This window comes from Somniosus microcephalus, chromosome 5 (genome assembly GCF_052327205.1).
Source record: "Somniosus microcephalus isolate GS21.2 chromosome 5, FLI_Smic_1.0, whole genome shotgun sequence".
Classification (NCBI taxonomy): domain Eukaryota; kingdom Metazoa; phylum Chordata; class Chondrichthyes; order Squaliformes; family Somniosidae; genus Somniosus; species Somniosus microcephalus.
In genome coordinates this window covers 69,296,430-69,317,398 of record NC_140991.1, presented here as the reverse complement: position 1 = coordinate 69,317,398, position 20,969 = coordinate 69,296,430, and the positions used below count along the sequence as shown (strand labels likewise).

The window sequence follows — 20,969 nt, the reverse complement described above, 5'->3', positions numbered from 1 at the left end:
CAAAAGTTGACACTGAGTCACATAAGGAGCTAATAAGACAGGTGACGAAAAACTTGGTCAAAGAGGTAGGTTTTAAGGAGCATCATATAGGAGGAGAGAGAGGTAGCATAGGCAGAGAAGTTTAGGGAGGGAATTCTCGTGCTTGGGGCCTAGATAGCTAAAGGCACGGCTGCTAATGGTGGGGCAAAGGAAATTGGAGATGCAAAATGGCCAGAATTGGAGGAATGTAGAATTCTTGGAGGGTTGTAGGGCTGGAGGAGGTTAGAGAGATATGGAGGAGTGAAGCTATGGAGGGCTTTGAACACAAGGATGAGAATTTTAAATTTGAGCCGTTGTTGGACCTGGAGCCAGTGTAAGTCAGCGAGAACGAGGCTGATGGGAGAACGGGACTTGGTGTGAGTTAGGATATGGGCAGCCGAGTTTTGGGTAAGCTCAAGTTTACGGAAGGTGGACGATCAGAGCATTGGAATAGTTGAGTTTGGAGGTAACAAAGGCATGGATGAGTGTTCCAGCAGAAGATGAACTGAGGCAGAGGCAGAGGCAGAGACGGATGATATTACGGAGGTGGAAGTAAGCAGTCTTGGCTTCGGTCTTCCCAATATATAATTGGAGGTATTTTTTGGTCATCCAATATTGGATGTTGTACAAGCAGTGTGACAAATCATAGGTGGTGGATGGGTCAAGAGAGGTGATGGAGAAATAGAGCTGGGTGTTGTCACCGTACAATTGGAATCTGAAGTTGTGTTTTTGGTTGATGTCGCCAAGGGGCAGCATGTAGATGAGAAATAGAAAGGGGCCAAGGATGGATCCTTGGAGGACTCCAGAAGTAAATGTGTGGGAGTGGGAAGAGAAGCTATTGCAGGTGATTCTCTGACTACGACCGATTCGTAAGAATGGAACCAGGCGAGGCCAGTCCCACTTGGCTGGACAATGGAGGCGAGGCTTTGGAGGAAGATGGTGCAGTCAACCGTGTCAAACGTTGCAGACAGGTCAAGAAGGATCTGAGCAATAGTTTACCATGGTCACTGTCATATAGGATGGAATTTGTGACTTTGATAAGGGCCGTTTCAATGGTGTGGCAGGGGCGGAACCTTGATTGGAGAGGTTCATACATGGGTTTGTGGGAAAGATGGGCATGGATTTGGGAGGCAACAACACATTCAAATACTTGGGAGAGGAAAGGGAGGTTGGAGATGGGATGGTAGTTTGCAAGGACAGAAAGGTCATGGATGGGTTTTTTGAGGAGGGGGGTGATGATGGCAGATTTGAAAGGGAGAGGGACAGTACCAGAGGAGAGGGAACCATATAAGATATCAGCTGGCATGAGGACCAGGAAGGGAAGTTGCATGGCCAGCAATTTAATGGGAATAGGGTCGAGGGAGCAGGAGGTTGGTTTCATGGACAAGATGAGCTTGGAGAGGGTTTGAGGGGAAATAGGAAATAAAAGAGAAAGATGCAACTTCAGGGCTATGACAGGGGGAAACCTTGGGGGAAGTTTGGCCCGGTGAGCTAGGAAAAGGAAAGGATGCGGCAGAGACATCTGAATGGATGGTCTCATTCTTAATGATAAAGAAGTCCATGAGCTCCTCGCACTTGTTGTTGGAGGTGAGGATGAAGCAGGCAAGGGAGAGGGTTTAAGAAGACGGTTGGTAGTGGAGAAGAGAAGCTGAGGGTTTTCTTTACATTGCAGGATGATCCTGGAATAGTGAACAGTTTGGGCAGAGGAGAGCAGGACCCAATAGTGCTTTATGTGGTCCAGCCGGATCTGGCGATGAATGGCTAAACCAGTTGTCCGCTATAAACGTTCAAGTTTGCGTCCCTTGGACCTAAGGGAGCAGAGATGGGGGCTGTACCAGGGGGGAATGACCAGGCTGAGAGAGAGTAAAGGTTTTACAAGGACAAGGGCATCAAAAGTGGAGGTGAGGGTGTAATTGAGCAGAAATGATTAACGCTGTGTGTGTGAGCATGCAATGTTCACAACTGGGAGGTAAGTCCATGCACTTAAATGACTGCCTAGTGTGCCCCATTACTTGATAGCCTGAAAACAGATCCTCTTATCTCATTGTTATAGAAAGCGTATTATGGCTTTGTTTGAAATTAGGCAATACCATAATTCCAAAGCTGGTGAGGAAACTGCCTTTCTGGTATGTGAAATGATTCAGGATTTCAGACCTGTCTTAAGCTTCTTATTTTTGCAGAGAGGTGTTTGAAGACACGAAGCTGAGCACGAAACATGCCACAATCATACCGAAGGGCTGCCACAAAATGTTTGCAATATGTAAGGAAAAGTGAGCAAAACAGTGAGGAGTAGAATTTTTTTTTTCCCCTGAGGTTTGTGTCCTAGATGTGAAAACAAGCAATCGAGCATATGATTTTAGCTTTTTAAAAGAAGGCTAAGCCCTCCGTCATTGTGTGTCAAAAGGAGGAATTTTGTTCAGACATTAATTTTTGTTTTTGTGAAATAGATATTTTCATTCCAACAGCATTTTTAAAAAAGGGGACACTTTTTCAGGGTTCTGTAACTAAAATTAATGCACATTGTGCAGAGACTGCTTACAATCTCTTTTGATCAGTCTGTGTACAATATTCAAACTGATCACTATATATTTGTTTTGTTTTCATTTTTATTTGGGAATTCTTAATTTATATCAGGCATGGATTTATTGCAATTGTATCACAAATGTTTGACTCTGACCTTTGTGACTTAGAATATATTTCCATAAAAAGTGGTAATAAATAGATTTAAAAAAAGACTTAAAATGCTAATTGAATACGCAGCATTGCATTCAGAGACATGGTATATATGAAATATGAAGAAAATGATGGGAATTTTCACTCCCCTTTAAGGGCGGAGTGCTTTGTAAAATAAAAATGTAAACAATGACTTGCCCTCATCACATGCTGCCTCTGGGTTAGGTTACAGTGACAGATGTGATAGTGAGCTTATTGCTTCTGTCCCTGTAGGTTATGCTGCCTAGGAAACGGGTCAGACTGCAGGCACAGAGAAATGATCAACCACAGTTCTTTCCACCTGCTCGCACTGAAATCTGCTCCTGGCAGAGTAGGAGTTCTCTTCTGATTCCCATTAACTTTTGTTCAAATTCGGAAAGACTTAAAGAGAAATAAAAAACAAATGTACTTTCATTTGACAGATTGTTAGAAATGGAATTGCATAATTTATGATCTCACCACTAGCAGATGATTGCAAAGACGTACTGGGGAAGATTACCTCTGCGTGCAATTCTTTATAAACAGGTTTACGATTTTGTTAATATATAATAAATAAAGAACAGGCACCGAATGTAGGTACAATAAGACCCACAAGTGCCTAATCCTCATGTCCGTGGTGAGGGAACTCAAACTTTGCAATAAAAAACAGAAAATGCTGGAAATACTCAGCGGGTCAGGCAGCATCTGTTGAGAGAGAAACAGAGTTAACGTTTCAGGTCGATGACCCTTCACCACAACTCTCGCAATACTGCTTCACCATAGTGGGAGAGATGCATTTTTTTGCCGCTACCATTGAGATTTGTGCTTGTCTGAGATCTTGGAAAACATCTTGGATTCCAGCAGACAGGCCGAGCAGACAGGAGAGTGGGCCTGAGGGGACATCAATGCAAGGCATGGTATTTGTGGTATCCTGAATCACTTCCCCAAAAAGGTTGAATTTGAGGGCAGGAGCAGAAAGTGGGTATGAATTTGGCACCCTGGTTACATTGTATGTGTTGGACACATGAAATACCATAGCAGTGTCCATACAGTATTCCATACTATATAAGCCAATAATGTTTTGTATAGTGTGGTTAATCCTCACATATAATGTCCCCAGTGTACAACTGGTTTCTGTGTTTCCAATAAACAAGTTCGTGGCTCTGAGTAATACCCACATGGCAGTAACGTAATGACATTACAATTATGCAATTTGGCTCTGAAGTGAATTTTGCATACTAGAAAAGTGAGAAATCAACAACCTTCCTCTCTGTAGCTCCATCAAGAGCTCCCTCGAGTACTCTGAAGGCCATTCTGTGGAGCTAGCAACCACTTCTTTGGTGGTTGGTGTGTCGCCAAATCTAGTGTTTTCTCTGTGGAGGATCCTTTGAGTGATGATGCCTTTCAAAGTTCAGCTGCACATCCTTCTTAACAAATTTAAAACAAATATATAGTTTTACAATACAAGTAATGTATAAATTGATCATATTCTTCAAACAGTATTCTTTCATTTGTCACTTTTGCTGTTGCGCAAAGTGTCAAAAGAGTAAATAGAACAACTTTCACATTATGAAGTGAGACTAAGGGGTGAATTTTAACCCCCCTCCCGCAAAAAATGGGTGGGTTAGGGTTGGATGACATGTTAAAACTTTTTAAATCTCAAACCCGACCTGAACCTGCCTCCAACCCGCCCACTTCCGGGCTTAACGGAGGGGGGACAAGGGGCGGGCAGTCAACCTGCTCTCATAAGTGGGTCGGCCATTTAAATAATATAATGAGGCTGGCAGCCTCAGATTTAGCCAGTTTTGTAGGTTTAACCCTGGCGGCCGTGTTTCCCAGGCCTCGGGAATCCTGGCAGCTGAAGGGAGGCGAGGACAGTTCGGGGGGAAGTTAAGTGCCATTACAGCACTGCTTGTGAGCCCCCTCCCCATGCCGGGGTGAGGAATCGAACCCCCCCCCCACCCCGCACGCTCCCAGCAACAGCTGCAGGCTCCCTCTCTGGGGCTGCGACCTCCTCTGGAGTGCTCTCTGCCCATCTGGAAGCCAAGCTTATCAATCAGGCTCTCTTCCGGGCTGGGATCCTGGCAAAAAAAAAACCCACACTGTAGAGTCAAAAGTACACAGCATTCGGGAAAGGGTTTCCCGACCGAAACTCTGCCCCCTTGCCTATGCTACCTACCTCTGTGAAGATCGGGGCCTTAAGGTGAACTACACATTTCTATATATTTGTTTTGAATTATATGGAAGTTTTTCTTTTACTTACCACTGTTCTTTCTCTGATACTTTAAATAAAAGGTTATTTTTTATTTCTTCTTTAATTAAGAAGGGAGGGAACGATAAACTGGGTAACTATAGACCTGTTAGTCTAATGTCAGTTGTGAGAAAACTCTTAAGAGTTCATAATTCAAGATAAAATTAGCAAATATTTAGAAAATGTACACATTTAGAAGGACAGACAGCTAATATACCAGGGAGAACAAGTGATAGAAGGATCCTGTAATTAAAAAAAATTGTTCTCAGGATGTGAGATTAAGCAAGGACTTAGCATGGATTTGTTAAAGACAAGCTGTGTTTGGAAAACTTAATAGAGCTCTTTGAAGAAGTAATCAATTGGATAGCTAAAGGGAATGCAGTGGTGTGCATGCATTTTCAGAAGCCATTCAATAAAGTGTCTTACAAGAGGCTTGTTCGAGAAATTCAGGCACATAGTGTAAGAAGAAATGTAACAGCATGGAGAGAAAGTTGGTAGATGACCAGGAAACAAACACTTTGGGTAAATGGATGATATTCAGCCTGGAGAAGGGTTGCAAGTGGCCTTTCCCATTGGTCAATGCTGGGTCCAGTTTCGTTCTTGGTTTACATAGATGATTCAGACTTGGGTATAAGGAACACAATTTGCTGATGACATAAAAGGAATTTGTTTGTTAAAAACCAAGGAGGATTGTAAAAGACTTCAGGAAGACATAGACAGGCTAGGGGATTGGGCAGACAAGCGGCAGATGGAACTTGCTGTTGATAAGTGTGAGGTAACACATTTGGGAGAAAAAGCACAAGAATTGGGAGTATAGGAACAGGAGTAGTCCATTCTTTTTAAAAAATTCACTCACAGGATGTGGGCGTCGCTGGCAAGGCCAGCATTTATTGCCCATTCCTAATTTCCCTTGAGAAGGTGGCGGTGAGCTGACTTCTTGACAATTGAGTGACTTGCTCGGCCATTTCAGAGGGGCAGTTCAGAGTCAACCACATTCCTGTGGGTCTGGAGTCACATATAGGTCAGCTTTCCTTCCCTAAAGGACATTAGTGAACCAGATTGTGTTTACAACAATCCGGTAGTTTCATGGTCGCCATTACTGATACTAGCTTTTTATTCCAGATTTATTTAATTAACGGAATTTAAATTCACCAGCTGTTGTGGTGGAATTTGAACGTATGTCTCTGGATTACTAGCCCAGGCCTCTGGATTACTAGTCCAGTAACATAACCACTATGACACTGTTCCCATGGCCATTCAATCCCTCGAGCCTGTTCCGCCATTCAATTAGATCATGGCTGATTTGTATCATGACTCCATCTACCCGCCTTCGTTCCACATTAATACCCTTACCTAACAAAAATCTATCAATCTCAGTTTTGAAATTTTCAGTTGACCTAGCCTCAATAGCTTTCTGGGGGAGCGAGCTCCAGATTTCCACCACCTTTTGTGTGAATAAGTGCTCCCTGAGGTCACCCCTGAATGGCCGAGCTCTAATTTTAAGGTTAGGTCCCTTTGTTCTATACTCTCCCATCAGTGGAAATAGTTTAATCGTTATCTACTCCCACAAATCAGTTAATCATCTTGAACACCCTAATTTGATCACCCCTTAATCTTCTATACTCAAGGAAATACAAGCCTAGTATATACAACTTGTCCTCAAAATGTAATTCTTTTAGCCCCGGTATCATTCTGGTGAATCTGTGCTGCAACCTCCCCAAGGCCAATATATCCTTCCCGAGGTGCGGTGCCCAGAACTGAACGCAGTGCTCCAGATGTGGTCTCACCAGAGCTCTGTACAGCTGTAACATCACTTCCACCCCTTTGTGTTCCGGCCCTCTTGAGATAAAGGCCAACATTCCATTAGCCTTTTTAATTATTTTTTGTACCTGTCCCCTAGCTTTTAGTGATTTATGTACATGGACTCCTAAATCTCTCTTTTAAGAAAAAACTGGCTCAAACAGCAGTTCAACACCTCTTAGTACAGCTTAGAAGCAAAATTAGTGAAGACAAGATCATCTGCCCTACCGGCTCCAGAATCAGGAGAAATTAAGTGCATAGGCAAAGAAATGGCTGAAAATGGAAGGCAATTCACATTGATACAGGAAACATGAAATTTATATCAAATGGATTGATGGCCATTAACAAAGGAAAAATCTGATTATTGTGCAATAGTATCCAGTTAATGTGCTGCGTTCTCTCTCCTTGTCCTCCTGAACCTCTCTGCAGTGTTTGACACAATCAACTAATCCTCCTCCTCCATCATTATTCCTCTGAGCTCCATCTCCATGGTACAGTTGTTTGGCTCTATTCTCACCTGTCCCAATGAAGACAGGAGATTTCTTACAGTGGTTTCTCCCACTTCTGCATGGTCATTGCAGTTGTGCTTCAGGGTTTCATCTTCAGCTCCTTCTTTTCCTAGTCTACATGGTGCCCCCTAATGACATCAATTTTAGGTATGGGGTCAGCTTTAATATAAAAGAAAGACTTATATTTACATAGCGTCTTTCACGATGTCATGATGTTCCAAAGCGCTTTACAGCCAATGAAGTACTTTTGAATGGAGTCACTGTTGTACTGTAGAAAATGCAGTAGCCAAGGAGTTAGATATATTTCTTAAGGCTAAAGGGATCAAGGGATATGGGGAGAAAGCAGGGACAGGGTACTGAATTTGGATGATCAGCCATGATCTCATTAAATGGCGGAACAGGCTCGAGGGGGCCGAATGGCCTACTCCTGCACCTATCTTCTATGTTTCTATGTATAACTAGGTCCTACAAACAGCAATGTGATAATGACCGGTTAATATGTTTTTTAGTGATGTTGGTTGAGGGATAAATGTTGGCCAGGACACCAGGGAAGAACTTCCCTGCTCTTCTTCAAATAGTGCCGTGAGATCTTTTACGTCGTAGATGGGGCCTCAGTTTAATGAGTAATCCAAAGACGGCACCTCCGACAGTGCAGCATTCCCTCAGTACTGCACTGAAGTGTCAGCCTAGATTTTGTGCTCAACTCTCTGAAGTAGAAGTTGAACTCACAACCTTCTAATTCAGAGTCAAGAGTGCTACCCACTGAGTCACAGCTGACACCCAGCATATGTTAGGCTCTCCTGCATTCTTCACAAGCACTGATTGCAATTGTCACTGATGCTGCTGCCTTTAACTCACTCGAGTCCTTGATGAGTCCCAAAAGTGTCTCTAACATAGGCTGGGAGGGACTTTCAAGTATTTTGGGGAATTTTGTGCTTCCCAAATAAATTCACAATTCTCTTTTTATATTCTACCAGCTATTTCACTCCAAACGTTCCTACTATGTGTAGGTTTTATCTTTAAAAGTATAGGCCACTAAATTCGTCTCTGTAGCGCCTGGTTTTTCGGCGGTATGGTGCTGTTTTACGTCCAAAATGGTACCTGCGCTGCGCGTGCACACTGCGCTGCGCCGGACGCCATTTTGGGTAGGTCATTAGTGCGGGTGCTGGGAGCGTGCCCCAAAAGTATGTAGAGTATGCAGATTGTGACGTCAATCAGTGTGCAATGCTGATTTGATACTAGCAGTGCCAATTTCGACCTCAACACTTCTGCTAATGCCCTCTCTTAAACACGCACAGCTGAACATGCGCTCAGCAGCATGAAGGACCCCCACCAATGCTATTTAAAGGGATCATCAACTGCTTTCAGGTTAGTTGCTGATTGATTTCTACTGGCTCTTGGTGAGTTTGTAGAGGTGTTTCTTGGTTTGGTGTCTTATTTGAAGTTGCTGAAGTATCCAGGGAGTGCTGAGGCAGGTTACTTCAAGGCTTCTGCTCAGACCAGTTGCTCCCAGACATGGGTGTTGTAGCTCGTATCCCCCTTGGCCGGCGGCATCACAGGGAGAATGAGAAGAGGCGACACAGAAGAGGACAAACTGCTCGATGAGGGAGGAGGGAGCAGAGGAGGAGGAAGGGAGGAGGCAACCAACACAGCCCCATTCTGGCCGCGCTGTCCTTGATCGACTCATCCAACTGTGGTACCAGTGAACACAACCCCAATTCCCCATTCACCAACAGTCCCACACCTTGGGGGAGAAATTAGGTACCTTTGTGCCTCCCGCTATTGCCTCTGTGGAGCGCTAACGGGGCGGTAATCACCGGGCACGGTGCGAAGATCGACTCCCGCGATATTCGGCAGGAGGTTTGCGGTGGTGGTATGGCGATGCCCCCCAATCTCCTTTGCCCGGAGATCGTGATGTCATCGCCGTGTGCATCATCCCCGACCCAAACTTCGGTTCCGCCCCCTGCAGCATCGCTGGGCGAAAACACCGGCAGCTGCAGGAGGCATTCATCGGGAGGCCGGGCGCTTTGGGGGCAATACTTAAAGGCGAAGAGGCCGAGGTAAGTAACAAAAAATCTGAAATGCTGCTTCTGTTTTTTTTCCAGTTTTCTTCTTTAGCGATGGATCAGCCTGGCACTCTGCTGCAGTGCATCGGCTGATCGGACCAGATCGCAGCTGCCGTCGTGGACCAGGTAAGTCTTTTCCTTGCAGAGCCTGTAGTGATGGCCCTTCCCTTTAAGGGAGGAAAGGAGCCTTGCAACGCGGCAGCGCTGCACGGACAATTGTGCAGCGCTGCTCACCTACCACCCCCGTCTGCTGCCTGTTGTGCTCCAGGAAGGAAGTGGAGCGCTTGATTTAGCATTCCACTTCCTTCCTGGAGCACAAAACCAAATTTTTTAAAAGTTGAAAGACATTAGCGCCTGGCACTAATTTTTTCAACTTTTAAAACTTAGCGCCCAAACGGGGCTATAGGGAATTTCTCCCCCCTAATCTTCCCTCTGTTACTGACCATCACAGCGTCCATTTGGCCACAATGCTACAATAAAAGCCACTACAAAACATTCCAAAACAATTTCATAAATCAAACCATCCAACATTACATACCAAAGTCAACTAATTACCCACGTGCATTTCCTTAGTGTCTGTCTTCCGTGTGCCTTTGCCTGGCCTAGTGCTCCTCCGCAGTGCTACCCCATGGCTGCAGCATGGCTGTTGCAAGGCTGCTGAATTTCAGTGGGGGAGACTGTAGATGGCCTTGCAGGATGACCTCGAGAAGCTCTGGGCCTAGAAGGCTCTGCTTTGGACTGCACCACCTCGGCATGGGCGGCAGCAGTCCGGGCTGGCTGGCTGACAGGCAAAAGCAAGGGCACTGGCGGAGTGGCAATGGTGGGAGGACGAATGCTTTCATCCTGCGAGAGGACAGCAGGTGCCGAGTTGGCACCTGAACCACCCTTTCCCCCTGCCCTGGCTGCAGGCCACTCGTGCCCACTGACTCACCACGTGCTGATCCCGCCTCTATGCTACCCTCTAAATTACGTGCAGTGTCAGTACCTGAACTGGTGGCTGCGAGTGTGAAATCAAGTGACAGTGCAGTGTCTTCAGCATCACTGCCTTCTTCCTCTTGCAGTCTCTGCTCCTGCACCAGTGCCTGGCCAGGTTGCCGTTCTTGGCTATTTGAAAGGAGAAAGGCACAAGGGTAGGGTGGCAGTGAAGTGAAAGCGGGGGGTGGCGGGGAAGCATGAGGTGCATGCTTACACCATCTGCAGCTTGTAAATCAGAAGAGATTGTGGGATGAGGGAAAAGTGGGATGTGAGAAGGAGGATTAGGTATGAGGATACCGTCGTCTTATATTGTTTCAGCCCCACCGCTGGCCACGGGCTCAGCGATGGCTGTTCCAATAATCTCCAGCACCACCTCCTCCATGGGTGTAAGGTCATGCAGGCGTGCCTGTCCCCCAGCAAGTAGGCCCTTTTGCTTCCGGATATGTGCCACCTTGTCCTGCAAGAGAGAGGGAAGTGTGTCAGTGGATGTGGTGCAATGTGTTTGGGTGATGTGCCTGTCATGGTTGAATAACTGGCAGTGTGTGCAAGCTGCGAGATGTGGGTGTGAGGCTTGCAGAATTGCTAAGTGTGTGAGGGTGAGGTGAAGCTATGAATGTGAGGCATGAGTCATGATTGACAGAGATTGCTGGTAGGTGAACAAAGGGGTGGTGAATTGAGCAGTGGCTGAGCCGAGTGGTTCAGTTGTAAGGATATGGCATTTGAAGATGAATTCACTGACCTTGACCACTCGTGTGAGGTCATTCCCAGTTCCTCGGGGATACACTGCTGGCAATGACCTGGACAGCTATCTGCTCCCATTGCCTTCTCAGAGTTTGTTTGGAGGGCCTCCTGGCCCTGTGGATACAGGACCTCTTTACTCCTGCCCACCTCCTGCACCAAGAACTCCAGTGCTGCGTCAGAGAACCTTGGAGCATGCTCTCTGCCCTGTTGTGCCATTACTCAGTGTTGTTCCTGCTCAGACTCTGTTCCCCAGCCACTTCCAGCACCTGCTGCAGCCAGAATGCACCTCCCCTTTAAGAGGTGCAGGCTAGCTTTAAGTGGTGCTAACCTCACACAAACTTGGGTCTCGTGCTGAGGCATGCAACCACTCAGCAGCGTGTCAGTGCTGGGCTGCATGCTACTATTATTTAAATTAGCAGGCAGCACGAAGTTTGCATGCTGCCTGCATCGGAAAGTATGGGCGCGGGTTGATCGCGCATTGCGATCTCCGCGCCAGTTTTCGGGCCTTGTCCAATTTCTAGGCCAAGAACTGTGTGGACTAAGACAAGGTAATCTGATCCAGGGAAATTTGCTCCTGCAGATTGTTCTGTTTGTCATCATGGCATGTGTAATATAATTGTACTGTTTTCCTTTCTATATCTTTTTAACATTTCTCTGTGCAAGGTCAATATTCTTCACATGCCCATATATGTCCTGTGCTGCAATTTTACAGTAATATTCTTACCTTGCTTCTGTGATCTTTTCCATTAAGTTCCTTTGAATGGCCAGCACCAAGTTCACTTTCTCTATTACATATTGCATCGTTCATCCCATTTTTCCCTTTACCAATGAGGTGGTGACTTTAACAGTGCAAACCTTCAATCAGTTGGGTCTGCTGTGCCAAAACTTACTTCTCTAAATGCAAAACCAGTGACAATTTCTCAGAATAAATCATTGTTATTGATACAGAATATGAGTATTTAACATTTTTATACAATACAAAATATCAATTGTTTTCTTGTCATTTAAAACAATTTCTTGTCAAATGAAATAAAAGGAAAATCGTGATAAAAATGCACTTAAATTGTAACTTTGTTGTCCACTTGTCACTTAACAATTTCTCTATTTTTGTGCTTACATACATGCATCTTCTAAGTATGAAATCTGTAGATATACTTTATACGAGCAACAACTTCTAGGACCAAAAATGTAACAAGGTTTGCATAATAATACTTTACTTTTTCCAAAACAGATACATAACAAATTTATGATTGAAAAAGAAAAGTTATGATGGTCTTTAATTGCGTGGAATGTAGATAAATTTATGTCTCTCAATCAGGCCAATGTCTTGTTCTAGTTTTTTCATTTTGTTTTCAAGTCTTTGCTTGTGGAGTTGCTTAGAAAGAGTATCTATCAAAATGGAAAGGCCTTGATACGAATGATTCAGCTCCTCCCAGTTCTGCTTTAGTCCCTGAAAGAAAAGAAAAAGAAAGGTTACCAGAAATAGAAAAGCAAACGGGTCAACACTGCGTAGCTCAGTTTGAAACTAAAACGGTATTACACTTAAGCTACCTCTGTACAACAAAATATCAATTAGTAATCAAAATAAAATATCCTGAGTTTACTCTCCTTTAAGGGCAGGACAAATAAGGCATGCTAAGGAGAATGGTTTATGGTGATGGTGAAAAGATGCAAATGTTAAACTTCCTTACTTGTTGGCTGATATATCTGACTGAGCTAGTCAATGCATCCGTTGAAAGTAAAAAAAGAAACTGTACTGCTATTCATTTGATTTTCAAAACTTGTAACTGCTATTTGGGAATTGTTTTCATAAAAAGTTTATGCAAAATTAAAAATTCTGGGATATAGAAGTCAAATTCTGACTTCTTTTCTTTCATTCTTTTAAGGTAGAAGCATAGGACCACAAAAGGAAATCATTCTCCCTATTGTATGTGCTGTCTCTTTGCTAGGGCAATCCAAAACTAATCCAACTCGCTCCCTATTAAAATCATAGATGTTTGCAGACCAGAGGATGCCATTCAGCACAGGAGAAGAAATAAACAAAAAAAAATCAAAATTATTACTTCCCTTTATACTTATATTTTCTTAGGAAACTCAATGGCTTCAAATTTCAAACCTTATCCTATTCTACTCCTCTTTAAGGAGGAGTGAAAATTCAGATTGTTCGATTCCATATAGTTGTTAGTTGCTGTTAGATTTGGATACAATTACTAATGAAGGTTATGTGGTGCATGCACCCAAACTTTTTAATTTCCTGGGGCACGGAAAATGAGTGGCTCTTCCCACTACATTCCTGATGTGACCTCCTGTTGCTATAGGGCATCTAATACGGTTTTGTGAGATTGGGAATTGCTGATATCATGAGGATTCTACCCACAACAGCACCTCACTCCTCAGAGGAGTAGGAGATAAGAGCAGGAGAGTGGCACCAAGAGGGAAGGTGCAGAAGAGAAAATGCCAACAAAAACTGAAGGCATTGTGAAAAGTATCAGCGTGAATTGCATGAGGGGTAGCAAAGAACGAAGGAAAGTGCCAGCATAAACTAAGAAGAAGAATATCTAAATGAACTGTGGGTGGCAATGTGAACGGGGAGGGGCAAGGAGTGAAAGTATGAACTGGGAAGGGAGAGAAGAGTGCTGGAGTGAAGTGATGCCAGACAGCAAGAAGAACACCAACATAAACTGGGAAGGAGGAGACTAGTGCCAGCCAACGCTCCCTCTAAAATGCGCGGTCGTGTGGCTCTCTGCTGGTCCCGCACAGCCCGGGAATGGCATTTTTAATGTTAAGTTTCGTGCATTCGCGAAGCAGTGAATGGGCCATGAAGCCACTTAAAGGGGCCGCGCACCCAAAGAAAATTAGGGGGAACATTGGTATCAGTGTGAATTGAGGAGTAGGGGAGAAGAGTGCCATCTTGAATTCACATGGGAGATGGAGAAGGCAGCCAGTATGAACTGCATTGGGGGAGCCATGATATAACAGAATGGTGAGACAAGCTTGACGGGCTGAATGGCCTATTCATGTTCCTATGTTTACCTCTCTGTTTTGGAATTTTAGCCAGATATATGATTCTTTTGCACATATTATGGAAGTAGATAATCGTTGCTAACCAATAACACACTGTCTCGCTCAGCTTCAGTCAACAGTTTCATGGAACCTTGCTTCATACGCTCCTGTACATAGGCATCATATTCTTCTTGTGCTTTCTTCTCCTCTTCAGTCCGCTTGATTAGATAATCTGGAATTTTACCATAGTCCTACAAAGTGAAATGATCCAGATTAATCCACTGAATACTAAGTACGCTTTTTTGTTTTATTGTTGAATTAATATTAGATATAATTAGAATTACATAAATATAGGTGTTAAATTTCATGCACAGAGTTCCTGGGCTCATTGGAGTCACAGAAGTAGGATTCTGGAAGGGTATATGTTGACTTTAAACAGATCTCGTATTATTAAAAGTTTTTTGCATGGCATGCAGTTCCTGTCTACAAACCCTTACTTCTTGGGTCACGATTTTACATTGTAAAATGTTATTTAAACATTTCTAATTGGAATTCCAATGTTAAAATGTCAACCCTTATCTGTCATACTTACTTATAACAATTACCTATCAGCCACTATGAGACGCTCTAATGGTACTACAAGAAACTTTGGGCTAGATTTTCAGTTGCTTGCGCCAGCAGTTAGCGCCTTAAGAGAAGTGATTTTTGGGCGCTATGCGTGTAGCGCCCGGGTGCAGCACAGTTTGCGCCCCGCCCCAAATTAAGTTGCCCGTTAGCGCCGGCGCAAAGTTTAGCGGCCGCCTGGATGCGCGCGCAGAAAATGACGTCACATCCTCGTGCAACGCCCTTTGGCCGCCCCGAATCCAAACTTCAGTCGGACCGCCCCATTGTGCAGTTGGCGTCCAGAGCGTTTGTAAAATGGAACGCAACACACCCTGGGGAGCGCAAATTAAAGGGCACTCCTCCTGCACTATAAAAGGCAGTCTGCATGTGTTGTGTGGAAGGCTCCAGTGTGTTGTTGTGAACGGTGTACGTATGTTTCCGGCCGCCGCCGCCGCCGCCACCACCGCCACCACCACCACCCTCCTCCTCCTCCTCCTCCTCCTCCTCCTTCTTTCCCCCCCAGACTCTGCCTTTGAAAAAAACACATGGACCCTTCCCCTTTAAGAGCTCACTGGCACCAGAGTGTCTGCCGTGCGCTGCGCCCGAGCTCGGGTGTTGCGCTCTGCACCGCCGGCTTAGCGCCTAAAGATAGTAGTGGAACGCCTCTTTTAGCGCTCCACCAACCTCTTAGGGCGAAGCCACTGAATTTCCGGCAACGGGGCGCTACTTTGGGGCGGGCGCTAACTTCGGGCGGGCGCTAAGGTTAGCGCCCCAAAACTGTCTATACTGAAAATCTAGCCCTTTGTGTTATCCAGAGGCTAAATGTCCGGCAAGCTCGAGCCACCGGCAAAAATCAGGAGCCGTTTTGTTAGTTTTTTTTTCTTCTCGTGGCTTTTTTTTCCAACAGTCAGGCTCTGCAAAGTCTCTGTAGCTTAGCAACAGCTTCAGACAGATGCTTCCAAGGTACGGGCCGACTGTTTAGAAGCTGTTGCTAAGCAACAGTGTTTGTTGTCAGATACGGAGATGAAAAGCTCCGTATGCTTCAACATTAACGCTGGTGTGTCCGGCAGTTTTGAGGGAACGGCAACAGCTCGGTCCCGTCGGTGCCGGATAGCACAAAGTTTCCTGTACTATGACGAAATGAGAACACTGACCTGTAATAATTACTTGATATACCACTAGGTGGCACTGTATTATCTTTGCCCTATAAATCACTCAAATGCTTTCTGAAAAAAATTTCTGTCGACATTTCTTTTCCTCAGTAACTAAAATTTCTAATGTCCAAAATATGGCTTTAAATAGGATACAATTTCAAATAATTACATATTTCACAATAATAATTCAATTTATTCATTTGTTTTTTCTGTCTCTTTTAATGTCCTCATTAAAGTTTTTACTTGAAGGCCTCACTTGGCCTTTAACTTGATTTTTTTTGCTTAGTGCTAAGGCTTGGTTAGCTGAAGGCAGATTGTGAATATTGAGCAGGTGCAGTGTGCCAAATTTCCCAGAATGCATCAACAGTCCGTCAAACTGCTGCAATATTTTTCTTCAGCTTCTAGCTGTTTCAGCCCACTTATTTTTCAAAATTATTTGATGGTAGAGAACAAATTTCAAAGCTTTATTCGGGTAACGTTTACTTTGAGTTTGTGTGTGTATATATATGAGACAGAGAGAGAGTGGAGCAGAGAGAGAATGATAAATGGCAGATTGAACGGATTACACACTTGGTGTAGCTTTTGTTTCATGTTCTATAAACTTCAGAAGACATATTAAGCTGAGAGACGTGCACAATGTTTTTTCCAATATTAAATGCACCTTGGAGCTAGAGCTCAAGTAACAACTGCAACATCAGTAGGGTCAGCATGGTCGAAGCCCAAGATTTTCTGAAGTTGTGGGTGAAGTCATAGTGGCAGGGAATAAGGGCAAGAGCAGAAAGACTCTGACAACCAGGAAAAAATTACCCGGAAAAAAGGAGATTCAGGCAGTTTGGAGAGAAATGGCCAAGGTAAGTGAATGCATTAGTGCCTATACATGCTAGAAGCATGACTTTTTTTATTTGTTTATGGGATGTGGGCATCGCAGCAAGGCCAGCATTTATTGCCCATCCCTAGATGCCCTTGAGAAGGTGGTGGTGAGCCACCTTCTTGAACCGCTGCAGTCCGTGTGGTGAAGGTCTCCCACAGTGCTGTTAGGGAGGGAGTTCCAGGACTTTGACCCAGCGACGATGAAGGATTGGCGATATACTTCTAAGTCAGGATGGTGTGTGACTTGGAGGGGAACTTGGAGGTGGTGGTGTTCCATGCGCCTGCTACCCTTGTCCTTCTAGGTGGAAGAGTTTGCGGGTTTGGGAGTTGCTGCTGAAGGAGCCTTGGCGAGTTGCTGCAGTGCATCTTACTGTAGATGGTACACACTGCAACCACGGTACGCCGGTGGTGGAGGGAGTGAATGTTTAAGGTGGTGGATGGGGTGCCAATCAAGCGGGCTGCTTTGTCCTGGACGGTGTCGAGCTTCTTGAGTGTTGTTGGAGCTGCACTCATCCAGGCAAGTGTAGAGTATTCCATCACACTCCTTACTTATGCCTTGTAGATGGTGCCCACACCATCGGTATTCACACCATCAAGGACCACAAAGTGTAAAAGAGATGAATGAGACAGTTATTAAAGAAATAAAGAACAATTTTGCATTTATATACTGCCTCACAACCTCAGGACATTCCAATAATGTACTTATTGTAGGGTACTACTTTACAATAATGTAGGGAAACACGGTAGCCAATTTCACACAGCACGATCCCACAAACAGCATAAGAACTTAAGAAATAGGAGCAGGAGTATGCCATTTGGCCCCTCGAGCCTGCTCCGCCATTCAACAAGATCATGACAGATCTTCTACGTCAACTCCACCTTCCCGCACCATCCCTATATCCCTTAATTCATTTTGTTCCCAAAAATTTATCGACCTCTGTCTTGAATATACTCAACGACTGAGCATCCACAGCCCTCTGGGGTAGAGAATTCCAAAGATCCTTTGAGTGAAGAAATTTCTCATCTCAGTCCTAAATAGCCTACCCCTTATTCTGTGACTGTGACCCCATGTTCTAGATTCCCCAGCCAGGGGAAACATTTTCCCAACATGAGCCCCGTCAAACCCCTTGAGAATTTTATATGTTTCAATTAGATCACCTCTCATTCTTCTAAACTCTAAGGAATATAGGCCTAATCTACTCAATCTCTCTTCATCGGGCAATACCCTCATCCCAGGAACCAGTCTAATGAACCTTCGCTGCACTCCCTCTAAGGCAAGTATGTTTTTCTTTGGGTAAGGAGACCAGAACTGTTCACAGTACTCCAGGTGTGGCCTCACCAATGCCCTGTATAATTGTAGTAAGACTTCTTTACTCTTATACTCTAATCTCTTTGTAACAAAAGCTAATGTATCATTTGCTGTACCTGCATGTTAACTTTCTGTGATTCATGTACAAGGACACCCAGGTCCCTCTGAGTGCAAACATTTCCCAGTCTCTCACTATTCAAAAAATATTCTGCTTTTTTATTTTTCCTACCAAAGTGGTTAACTTCACACTGCCTCACATTGTATTCCATTTGCCATGTTCTTGCCCACTCAGTCAACCTGTCTATATCTCACTGCAGCCTCTTTGCATCCTCCTCACAGTTTACTTTCCCACCTAACTTTGTATCATCAGCAAACTTGGATACGTTACACTCAATCCCTTCATCTAAGTCATTATTGTAGATTGTAAATAGCTGAGGCCCAAGCACTGATCCTTGTGGTACCCCACTAGTTACAGCCTACCAACCTGAAAAAGTCCCGTTTATTCCTACTCTAGGTTTTCTGTCCATTAACCAATCTTCAATCCATGCTAATATATTACCCCAATCCCATGAGTCCTAATTTTGTGTAATAACCTCTTGTGTTTGCACCTTATCGAATGCTTTTTGAAAATCCAAATACACTACTTCCACTGGTTCCCCCTTATCCATCCTACTAGTTACATCTTCAAAAAACTCTAACAGATTTGTTAAACACGATTTCCCTTTCATAAAACCATGTTGACTCTGCCTAATCATATTATGATTTTTTAAATGCCCTGTTACCACTTCCCTAAGAATAGATGCTAGCATTTTGCCTACTACTGATGTCAGACTAACTGGCCTATAGTTTCCCGTTTTTTCTCTTCCTCCTTTCTTAAATAGCGGGGATATGTTTGCTACCTTCCAATCCTTGGGGACTGTTCTAGAATCTAGCGAATTCTGGAAGATTAATACCAGTGCATCCACTATCTCTGCAGCTACCTCTTTTAAAACCCTGGGATGCAGATCCAGGGGATTTGTTGCCACTTAGTCCCATTAATTTCCCCAGTACTATGTCTTTACTTATACTGATTTCTTTAAGTTCCTCATTGAAATAAGTGAGCAGATTATCCATTTTAATGATGTTGATTGAGGGATAAATACTGGCCAGGACACCGGGACAACTTCTTCTTCAAAAGCAGTCACGGAATCTTTTGCGTCCACCTGAGAGAGCAAACTTGGTTTAGTGTCTCATTCAAAAGATGGCATCTCCGATATAGCATTTCTTTAGTACTACACTGAAGTGTCGGCCTAGATTATGTCTTCAAATCTCTGGAGTGGGGCTTGAATCCATGATCTTCTGATTCAGAGGCAAAAGGACTAGCTGTGAGCCAAGGTCGTCACATCGACAACCTCATCTCCCCCAGCAGCCACACATCCCTCTCCTATCATTCCATTTTGTTCCACATCACATTTCCCACAGTGTTTGTGAAAAGTGAAGAGGTTGTTGCATTAACTGTATCTGAAAGAAATTATCACAATAGAATGCCTCACAGCGCCAGGGACCCGGGTTCAAATCCGGCCTCGGGCGACTGTCTGTGTGGAGTTTGCACATTCTCCCCGTGTCTGCGTGGGTTTTCTCCGGGTGCTCCGGTTTCCTCCCACAGTCCAAAGATGTGCGGGTTAGGTTGATTTGGCTATGATAAAATTGACCCTTAGTGTTAGGGGATTAAATACATGGGGTTACGGGGATAGGGTGAGATATGTGTCGGTGCAGGCTCGATGGGCCGAAATGGCCTCTATCTGCACTGTGGGGATTCTGTGATTCTGTGACCTGGGTGGAATGAAATGATTAATTAGTTAGTAGCTTGTCTAAATCTTTGTATTCTTTGCCGAGGAGAAACATGTGCACAACCAAAGGCAAAGTAGTGCCATTTGTGGAAGAATAGGAACCATCAGGCCTGAGTAGACATGAGGAGGAAGCTCTACAACTCCTCGCAGACAAACCACAGAGGAAGTGGGAGGAGTGTGGTTAGGTTCAAGCTGGTAATGAGATGAATTGCTCATAGTGCTGAGTGTTTACAGTCTTCAGACATTCTGGTTACTTGACAAATCTCCCATCATTACTCAGTCACACATTATTCACAATTTAGAGTGCACTCTCCTAAAATAAATGTTCTGTCTATATCTCACCGAGAAAGAAACATCTGATGAGAAGCTTGACAGCGCCACAATATCCATTCCTGTTCCTGAGTCACCAACTCCGTCATGACACCTTACTTATTCCAGCACCAGCCCACACATACCCACTTGGGAAAAGGTAAAAATGAGATCATAGACACAGATCTACTTATGAAAGCTATCTTTTGCTATGAATATGAATAAAAAGAGCTATTGAAAGGTTGAGTATTGGTGATTACGGTGATATAGTTCTTTGAAAACGATTAATACTTAGTATAGATTTTCAGGCTCTACATCACAAGCACAATAGCAAACTTGTTAAGTCTTTTGATAGTAGAGCATTAAGTCGTAAGAATTACATTAGTGTAACAGAATTATTTTAACATCCAAGATTGCACTGTAGCTGTGTCAGCTGTGGCTCAGTGGGTAGCACTCTCGCCTCTGAGTCAGAAGGTTGTGGGTTCAAGTCCCACTCCAGGGACTTGAGCACAAAAATCTAGGCTGACACTCCAGTGCAGTGCTGAGGGGGTGCTGCACTGTCGGAGGTGCCGTCTTTTGGATGAGACGTTAAACCGAGGACCCATCTGCGTAAAAGATCCCATGGCACTATTTTGAAGAAGAGCAGGGGAGTTATCCCCGGTGTCCTGGTTAATACTTATCCCTCAATCAACATAACAAGAACAGATTATCTGGTCATTATCACGTTACTGTTTGTGAGAGCTTGCTGTGTGCAAATTGCTGATTTTCCTACTTTACAACAGTGAGTAGACTCCAAAAAAATGTACTTCATTGGCTGTAAAGCGCTTTGGGACGTCCAGTG

At 44.2% G+C, this 20,969-nt stretch overlaps 1 protein-coding gene across 3 annotated transcripts in view; it reads right to left on the bottom strand.

The window, feature by feature from the left end:
* Positions 1-12,248: 12,248 nt before the first annotated feature.
* enkur (enkurin, TRPC channel interacting protein) overlaps positions 12,249-20,969 on the bottom strand; it is a 32,497-nt gene continuing 23,776 nt past the window's right edge. For all 3 annotated transcript variants that reach the window (XM_085987748.1, XM_085987746.1, XM_085987747.1), the window contains 2 exons: positions 14,159-14,305; positions 12,249-12,501 (listed from right to left, as the gene is read on the bottom strand). In XM_085987748.1, the coding sequence (XP_085843874.1) occupies positions 12,328-12,501; positions 14,159-14,305 (321 nt within the window). In that variant the 3' untranslated portion in view covers positions 12,249-12,327. The remainder of the gene's footprint in view (positions 12,502-14,158; positions 14,306-20,969) is intronic.